The sequence below is a fragment of the Zingiber officinale genome, chromosome 1A, assembly GCF_018446385.1.
Source record: "Zingiber officinale cultivar Zhangliang chromosome 1A, Zo_v1.1, whole genome shotgun sequence".
Classification (NCBI taxonomy): Eukaryota; Viridiplantae; Streptophyta; class Magnoliopsida; order Zingiberales; family Zingiberaceae; genus Zingiber; species Zingiber officinale.
The window spans coordinates 188,985,099-188,994,886 of record NC_055987.1 but is presented as its reverse complement, the minus strand read 5'-3'; the positions used below and the strand labels follow the sequence as shown (position 1 = coordinate 188,994,886).

At 35.3% G+C, this 9,788-nt stretch overlaps 1 protein-coding gene across 1 annotated transcript; it reads right to left on the bottom strand.

Moving 5' to 3' along the window:
• Window positions 1-2,465: 2,465 nt before the first annotated feature.
• LOC122038788 (pyruvate dehydrogenase (acetyl-transferring) kinase, mitochondrial-like) lies at window positions 2,466-7,955 on the bottom strand. Its single transcript, XM_042598729.1, has 6 exons — window positions 7,544-7,955; window positions 5,368-5,626; window positions 5,009-5,189; window positions 4,304-4,451; window positions 3,338-3,548; window positions 2,466-2,703 (listed from the first exon to the last, which is right to left on the bottom strand). Exons 1-6 carry the CDS (start codon window positions 7,790-7,792, stop codon window positions 2,645-2,647), a joined length of 1,107 nt encoding a protein of 368 aa, XP_042454663.1. The 5' UTR covers window positions 7,793-7,955; the 3' UTR covers window positions 2,466-2,644.
• Between the last annotated feature and the right edge of the window lie 1,833 nt (window positions 7,956-9,788).

Sequence of the window (9,788 nt, the reverse complement as noted above, 5' to 3'; positions counted from 1 at the left end):
CACACCTTGCACAAATAAGATGAAGACTCTCATAATGTACTTTGTACAAATGATCCTTCAGCCATACATGCAGGCTTAGTGAGATCAATCTCCACACATGTTCTTACAAATCTCCCTCTCTCCACCCTCTACGTATTCTCTACGCATTTGTGTCTACTCTGATGGGCCTTCCAATCGTTGAAGCAAGCGCAAAGAGAAGCTTTCATCATAATAAACTAAATTTAATCCCAAAAACCGAATCCAGACCAAGGTATGATCAATAGTCGCTGAGGGGGACACAAACTCTGGATTCTATTTGGTCACTGCTAGATAGTGATGAAAAACCATCCAAGGACTATCCTCCTTGACCTTCACTTTATCTGCTTCCAATTCAAACTTAACCATGTAAAAACCATTAACAACACCCACAGTATCAAAACCTCCACTCAATTTCCACAACTTTTATAGTCTCTCCTTTAATATTACCCTATGTTTTTGGCTAGTAGTTTCATAACCAAGGCATCATGCCAAGGGCTACAAAACTCCTAGAAAACCCGATCATCTAGGTACACCTTTGGCAACAACCCATTTCCATTCTCATATTCCACACGAACCATTTTTTGTGTTATCAAATTTGACTACTCCCTTAAACGTGGAGCTTGTTTATTTCCCAATGCTTTATCTCGAAAAGAAACAGCAGGCGCCACCTTCAAACCAGCTCCTCCAAACTTAATCTTCTGAGCATTGCCATTAGAACTCCCTTCCCCATCTAGCGGATCACCCAGTGGAGGTTGAAAGCCAACCTTCTACACAGAGAAAATCATGCCTTCCATCTCCATTAATGCCGATAGCAGTGACCACATACGGCAGCAAACCCTACCCTTGTTTCTAGACTTGGAATAGATTTATATTTAGATAAATAAAACAAAATATTTATATAAATAATAAATTTATAAAATATATATCAAGTGTATTTCGATTAGTAACATTGTAAGTTTTCATGAAATAGTTGCAAAAATTACACGCCTAATCCTGAAAATAGAGGATCTTGTGCTTATAATATTTAGATATGTTATTTATGCTACTAAATTGTATTATATATACCATCCAATTAAATCATAAAATAATAAAGGATAAAATTCAAATGGGCATCCATCATGTCTATTTTCATCAAATTGATACCTTATTTCCGATTAAGTCAAATAAGCACCTCTCTTCCTCAAATAGACACCTTATTTTCCGATTAAGTCAAATAAGCACTCGCTGTATCCCCTTTTAAAATGATATGCTCAAAACATCCTTACATTAAAATAATAATTCAGTCGTGTAGAAACTAACAATTAATTTCTACAATAGTAGAATATAACATTTAGGTTTGTAGAAGCTAGCAACTAACTTCTACAATATAATATGTTATCTGATTATTCGACCATGTGGCAGCTAACATTGTAGAAGCTAGTTGCTAGCTTCTGCAATAATAATTTTATATCATTTGAGTTTACTTATCTGAGTGATAATCTGGTTAGAATAATATTTTAACGAGCAAAATAAACGACTAGAACTCCATAACACTTGTTACATTTCAAATAAATATTATTTGATTACAATCACCCATATAGAAACTAGTATTTAACTTCTACAACGTGCAAAAACTAATTGCTAACTTCTACAATATGTAGAAACTAGTTGCTAGTTTCTACAACGATGATTTTATATTATTTTGAATTTATTAGCGATGATTTTATATTATTTTGAATTTATTTTTCTAAGTGATAACATGAATAAAACAACATTTTAACAAGTAAACCAAACGATGGAGACTCCATCACACTCATTACATTTAAAATAAACAAAATCTAATCATAATCAAGTGTAACTTCTATAACGTGTAGCAACCATTTACTAGATTCTACGTATTATAAAAATTAATCAGTAGCTTCTACAATAGTGTTAAATCTAAAAGTATTTTCAGGATGAAATCATAGAAGGGCGTTCATTTGACTTTTTCATAAAAAGAACGCTAACCTAATGTTATTTGGGATGCCATTTTGAATTTTGCCGAATAATAAATGTTGTATTCAAATCTTATGATGTTATTAAATTATATTATAAGTATTAACCAAATTATATCATATTTAGCTACTAAATTTAGATATCAAGTGTTATTAAATTATATAGATATTAAACAATTACTCTAAATCATTAAATATTTTTTTAATCACATTAATTTATATTGTAAATAGTATCATATTATATCATAAATTATACTCTAATCTATAGAGGTTGAGCTTGCACCGAATTTGTAGTTAGAATCACATAAGAACCATATTGTGTATTGTTTTACCAAACTTCACCAGCAAGAGAGTCTCCTGCAGGAGAAGAGTTAGTCATCTCATAAAGATGAACACACTGAAGATAATTTACTGAATTCTTAAGCTGAAACGGCTGGGGGAAATGGCAGAAAAAGAAAAACTCGGCGCGAAAGCTAACCCAAAGAACTCGCTTAGTTGCAAGGAGATTTCTTGGGGAGATCACCTCGAGATGATCTGTAGAGTAGCACAATACAAATATGCGAGTACAATAGGGTGAACTAGCAGCAAGATGCAACTCACAACATAAGTAGATCAACAGTAGATAGCAAATTATTAATGACCAGGAAATGACCCTATGGCAGGGGTTCTTGCGAGTCTCCCAGTCGAGAGAGATGAAGATAAGCATCTGTTCCTGAGTAGAGAAGATGGAAGGAAACTCTCAGTGACGACATAATTGAAACAGTGTGGTTTAAGCATGAAATCCAAGCTGCAAGTAGTAAAAAAGAACAAAGACAATGTTTGCTTTGGGTTGTTTTCTCTTTCAAACACACATTTTTCCTATGAATTAAGAGTTATATATTCCTTTTCAGCAATATAACTTATCCTTTAACCAAGACCTCAACGATAAAGATCCATCTCAAGGTTGTTAAACGTTGAAGAGGAATCTTAAAAGAGCTAAGCTTGCTGTGTTTGCATGAAACAAGCTGGAAATTATATGTGAAAAATCACCCAAAGGACCATAATAAGATGAGCTTTATATTCAGATCACAAGGCAAATGCTATAAACTAGAAAACATCAGAGATGATGGATCTCTTATGACTTGGGTGTTACTTCACTCCTTGGCCAAATTGTTCCACATGATTGCTTGATATTAGCCCAAGTTAGTACTAACAATAAAAATACTACACCAGGATTACACTATGCATTTGCCATAAAAACTATGTATTGAATACGATAATAATTAGGAAATAAAAAGAGCCATATTGTAATTCAAGCAGCACAGAATGAACTTGGATTATTGAATAAAAGAAAGAATTGGGCCTACCATATCCTTCCATAGAGATAATTTGTAAGTCACCACCAAAATAACGAGCATAGAGACGGCTAATTGGGAGCCCATAACCATAACCTGCCATAATTACTCCATCTGAGCTTCCTTCATAGTTTTCTTCCAGAGGATTTTTTGCAGTGCTATAGAGATATGTGAAAATCTTTGGAAGACCGCTTCTTCGTATGCCACCCCCTTCATCTGATATCTGCAATAGTTGATGACATATCAAAATCAACAGTGCTCCAAAGATAGAGAAACTAGATGATTACATCAGTAAACCTTAAAACTCATACGACGAGCATTAGCAAACAGTAAAATGCAACCAATTCGCTCATACTAAGTAGAAGATAAATTACAAACATTAGCAAACTGTTTTGCATATATCTTCTATATGGTTGTATTTGTATCAACAGCAGATGCTGATATACATGTAGTTGGCATAAAAAGATTTTCAACAGGCTCTAACGTCTCCTTGTGTGCATATGGTCACATATACACAAGAATGTAGTGGAAAGCTCTTGGATTTCACATAATGATTGTCGTTTAAAAGTAAGCTGGTGGCCATGAGCCCAAAATTTGTGAAATATTTGGTTCCTATGTTATTTGTAAAGTCTAAACTACCACTTTAAAGAGTGAGGATTTAATCCAATTATGTTATTCAATGTAAATTGTTCGGTCTCGCAAAGCTACATTTGGAAGTTCTGCAATATCAACACATTTCGCATCAGCAACCTGAAAACAATTCCCAAAGGAAATATAATCCAAAACTTATTTTCTTCTCCACTACATCTAGTTTCTATTTTCAGATGTACTGAAAATAACCTTGTGTTAAATTCAAATTTTGCAACTCATCAAGACAGGATGAAATTTCAACTATTTTTTTGCAATTCTTTTATGTCTTGCATTTCTGCTTACCAACACAATAGAAACTGAAAATATAATTATTTGTTGGTGATGTACCTTTATTGTAACATCTTCAATCCCATCGGCAACAATAATTCTAACAGTAGGGGCATCCTTGTCAGAATTCATAAAACGTTCTTGAACTGCACGCAAAGAGTTTTTAACCAACTCAAAGACCATAAGATGCAAATGAGAAGGAACATACCTGGTCCATGGAAACAAGTAGAAAGATATAATCAGATAAGTGACAAATGTACTCTATCATCAAAGAAATATTTATACAGAAAGGATGTGGCCTCAAATAGAAAATTATCATCATAATATTATGGGAAAAAAAATCATGATCTTACAAAATACTAAATAATTGACATGGTATATATTCAGTTGGAATTGTTATCATGCACTGTCATGCAACAACTACTCCAGCTTTGTTACAGAGATAATATATGGAAAGCAAGTCCAAGCCTATTGATCACTACATTATGGCATTATCAATGGTACTTATGAATAACTGCCCATGCACCAGGAAAAATAAGAGAAAGCATATCAAATTTGGGAAAGAAATGGAAACAAATAAAATAAGAAAACTGAAGCATAGCCATGAGAGAAGTTTTCCTAATTAGTATACACTATACACGCCTTAATCTGATATTACTACTGATTAAAACCAAGAGATTAAAGGGAAAAAAAAAACTTGAAAACATTGCTTTAAAAAATTGTTTTAAGGAATGCTAAATAAATGAATTTACAAGTAACACTCACGGGAAGGTGAAATTTGGATCACCATATATATTAACCTCAGGAGCACTCCCATATTCCCTGGAACAGAGAAAGCGAGCATCTTCGCTGGCAGCTTGTGCAACTTGCATTGGAGAAAGTCTAGTGTTTATATTCCCAACACATCCTGGTTCTGGGTCAGGATCATGCAATGCCACATGCTGCCCTGAGTTTAACAAATATGTCATGAGTTTTATCCTTCCATATCAAAACTTCAACTTTTTGAGGTTCGCTAAACAGTGAAAAAAGATCATGCATAAATGTGTTTCCATGTAGTTAATACACGCACAGCATAGTGAAATCTGAAAATAAAGGATAAATGAATTAAGAAAATGTTTTTTTACCTATAAGCATGCGTATCCCAATTCTTGACAGGTAAAAACGATCAAGAAATTGATGAATCTCTTGTAGTTCTGCTGGCACAACCTTGTGCTTCAGGTCTCTTTTTAGTTGTTGTACTCCTAAAGCCATTGCTGGTACGACGTTGTTGTGCCTCACTTTGATCATCTTAATCATTTGGGTAAAAGCTAATTCATCGGCTGTGTCTTTAATTTCAGGAAATGACCGCATATCACGGAAAGAATCCTGATACCAATCTCTGACCTTAAAAGAAGGGGCTCGTTTAATTAGGCCTTCATAAATATAAATCTAGCATATACTCGAGCTGAATATTGAATGAGACAACATTCTACTGATTATCTGTCAGTTAGACTTGCGATTAACTAAAAGAAACAAGCCATAAAGAAGGAGAACCCAAAACCAAAATAATAATAATAATAACTAATTTATGGTCATCAACCTAATGTAACTTTGCAAAAATTGCTTGCATTACATTGCATTTACAAAATCTTTGACTCGTCAACAGTACCTAGCAATGCAATTGCAAAATCATGTCCCAGGTGTTTTACTGGGCACGTGCTCAAATAATCCGGAAGCCTATATCAAGTGAGCACAAACGAAAATAAAATAGCTCAAACTAGCATGTCATATGATAAGCAATAAACAAAACCTTCTTAAAAACCAATTTAAGCAAGAGGGGGAAGTGAATGTCAAAAACATAACAAATGCATATCGAACTACCCAAAAAATGCAACAAAAAATTGTTTAAGAAAGTCAGCTGTAAACTATACAGAATTCCAAACCCATATAATTAACTCATAATTTCTTAAACCTACCATTGCCCTAGGGCTTTCAATACTGTGTTAATTAAACTATGGTCTCAAAGCACAACAAGATGCAACCTACTTAATACAGTTATCTCTGCAGCAAAGAAATCCCATCCTGGCATATTTGCTCCCAAATGTAACTATGTGTACAATATTAGGTGAGGACTTGTCTACATTAAAATACTTGTTGACAAGGGCAGGACCAGAAAAAAATTTGGGGGGGTTGCACTGATAATTTTTTTGTGCGGCTAAATAAATATATATAATTTTTTTTGGAGATTGGGTGGTTACTGGTTAGGTTTTGATTTGAAATGGGGAAGAGAAAGAAGAATGGGGAAATGGAGGAATTTGGGAGGAAAATCACGTGAAGGCTGAAAAGGCTGTTTTTTTTTAATACCCTTTGGGCATTAAAAAAAAAAACTCTTCTCCGGCAGCTGGGCTGCCGGAGAAGAAGACTGGGGCTGCAAAAGCAGCCCCCACAGTCACAAACCGCCATATTAGGTGGTTCTGATGACTCTAGTTCCGCCACTGCTTGTTGAGACATAGAGACAAAAGAAAATGTTTGTTGAAGTAGATTTTCCTTGTTAGGGTGGTGAATTTGTCGTTGACAACTCAATTACATTCACAAACCACACTAATATACAAGCTCATGCCCCAGTTTCATCAAGCTGAACTACACCTATGAATATCACAATTTCCTCACTTTCTCAAATAGTTTGGATATTCATTTCTCATTCTCCTAGGAAATTAATTGAACACATGCTAAAGTCTATTCGCTAACTTGGTTAGAAAGTCAATTTCCAACAGAAAATCCTATGATCCACGGTCACAGTCAGTTAGGAAAGCAATTTCCAACAGAAAATCCAACGGCGATCAAGCTGGACCAAACCAATGATTATCACGATTTTCTCTATCTGGAATAGTTTTGGAAATTAATTTCTCATTCATTAGAAAATTTAATTTCCCACACAGTCTACTCGCAAAATAGTCCGATAGATTCTATCCAATCACTCGGTAGGAAAAGAATTTTCCAATGAAAAAAATCCAATGACATACTATCAAAATACCAACATAAAAAAAGAAAGCCGAATCTTTCCCTTGAATTGGTATAAGTCTGCAACACGAGATTCCATGGTGAAATCTTAGGCTTAAAAAAATGAGAAGGTTCCCCGTAAGTGACAACCAAATAATTTTATTCCTCAAATTTGCAACAAAAAAAAAGGCAAGATTCATCATACAAATGCATAAACGAGTCGGAATTTAGAACAGGAAAGCGCATCCACAGACCCAACGCACAGGGAAAAAAAGGAAACGGGAATCTTACAGCAGAAAAATCGTGGGAAATCTAAATTACCTTTAAAACAGCTGATTTCTCGGACAAGCCGAAAGGCAGGGACTCCAGCTCAGTAGCCCTCCGGGCGATCCTTATGGAGAGCTCCTTGTGGAGGAACTGGGCGGAGAGGAGGAGGTTCTTCTGGTTGGGCCGGGCTCCGAACTCCATCATGTAGCGTAGGCTGACCCCAGTCTGCTTCATGCTTCCCCATCGCTGTACCTCCTCCGCCAGCGTCTTGGAGAACGACTCGGCAGCCTTCTTCGCCGCCATAGCTTGGCCAAGAAGCTCAAATCACAGGCGACGACGAGGAGGAGGAAGAAGAAAAAGCAACGGCAGAAAGCGAAGTTAACGAGGCCACGGCGGCGAAGGCATCGAAGGAGAGCGGAGGGTGTCGAAGGAAGGCCCTTGCGGAGGAAGGGGATTAAAAGCGGAGGAGACGGGCCGCGGAACGAAGTGAGCCCGGAGATCGGGCAGCCCTTTTCTGTAATAGTACAATTAATTCAATAATTTTGAATCCCAACCCTTTATGTGCAGTAACTAACTTCTCGAAATCGTCCTCGGAACAGGTAGGGCGTAATATTCGACAATCTGAGCACGTTTCTATAAATATTTCCATCGCGTGACGTACTGACGAGTGACGTGGGTCTTCCGGATAATAGTAAAATATTGACGTGTTGTATGTGAATTGCTGTGCGGATATGAATGAGCCTTGAGGCCATGTTCGGAGCTCCATTGTATGAGAGCATACCTTTGGATAATTTTTTTTTTTTAATCAAGTAGATGGATGATTCATATTTATAATAGGATCGTGATAATAATTTAATCATAATTAATTGTGATTATATTTAAATTCACGGTCCCTATTAAATTATAATTTGATTCAGAACGGACGGTTGAAGGTCGTCCGGAGAATAACGATGGTGGATAAGTGGTCAGATTTGAATTATTTTAAATGAAAAACACACCCTTTTTAAAGATTTCGACTTTTAAATTAGACAAATATTTAAATAAAAAAAAGGAATACTTAAAACTAAATATGACACTATTGGAATTATTTGATTTATAATCAGAGATGTTATTAATTTCTATATGTCAACTCCTTCTTCGACACAAGTAGGAGGTAGAGAAGTCTCATATAAGACATTGACAACTCAAATAAATAAAGAACATAATGGAAATTCAATTATCGTAAGTGTTATCTTTAAATGAAGAAGATTAGGACTCTATTAATAGTTCACTGATCGAAAATAGTCGTTTGATGATGTAGCAACTTCGAGCACCTAGACTCGCTCCGAGCGCCCCTAGCTGTGTGTCTTATTTGCTCACGATGGCTATGTAACGGTACAAAGATATAATTTTATCATAGTCCAACGCTTGGACCTAATCTAGATGCCTGGAGTGATACTGACATGGACTAAAAATTAATCCGTACCAAAGGATGCCTGATCGGCACCCTGGTGGTGAGAGTGCTCGGACCAGCTCCAGGTGCTCGGACAGGTCAACTCAGAGTTCACTTTTGTTTGATCTTCTGTTTCAATCGCTTGGGTGATTTTTCGGCCATCTAAAATTGAGTTCATTCAAATCCAACTCCGGGTTTCTCTCCTTAAGCAGTCTTCTGTTCCGATTTTTCGTGCCTCATAAACGTTGCGTGCTTCCTTCTCATCTGTCAACATATTTTTTCACAACATCTCGTCCCTCGAATGTACCGAGCTCATTGACTCCCTTCCCATACCATCCTTCTCATTAGTTGAATTTTTTTCTTAACTTCTTATGTTTATAAGCTCATACATACTTAGACACGAGAATTAAACATAATAAGACTTAACTTAACATAGTTGGCAACATCAAGACTAATCTGAAATATTTACATATGACAATGAAGGAGCTCTCTAAGAGCTCCAATGACTATCGATGCTCTCGAAGTATTTCCAATGATTTAAATTCTACAATAGTTTTTTTTTTATAATTTAGACATGTCATATCGTACCACATTAATATTTTAAAAATCTATTGAAACATTTCGAATAGAAAGCTCTAAAGTAATTTTTTATGATCAAATTGATAATATATAATTATATAGCTATATCCATATTACATTAATTTTAAGATAAAAAAATAACATCAAAATTTTATTATTATTCTTCAACTATAAACTTTAAATTTTACCCCATGATAATTCGAACTGTTTTGTTAACTTTTTATTTCACGTACCTTTTTAAAAATCTTGATGTCCCAGTTCCGTACTTTAAAAAAAACTTCAATTTTA

What these genes read in the sequence shown, in the direction of transcription:
- LOC122038788 (XM_042598729.1), bottom strand. Translation starts at nt 7,792, where the DNA reads ATGGCGGCGAAGAAGGCTGCCGAGTCGTTCTCCAAGACGCTGGCGGAG. An exon ending in TGGGATACGCATGCTTATAG is followed by an intron (nt 5,190 to 5,367) that starts GTAAAAAAACAT and finishes TGTTAAACTCAG; the next exon opens with GGCAGCATGTGGCATTGCAT. An exon ending in TATCTCTATGGAAGGATATG is followed by an intron (nt 2,704 to 3,337) that starts GTAGGCCCAATT and finishes TTCTCTACTCAG; the next exon opens with GAACAGATGCTTATCTTCAT.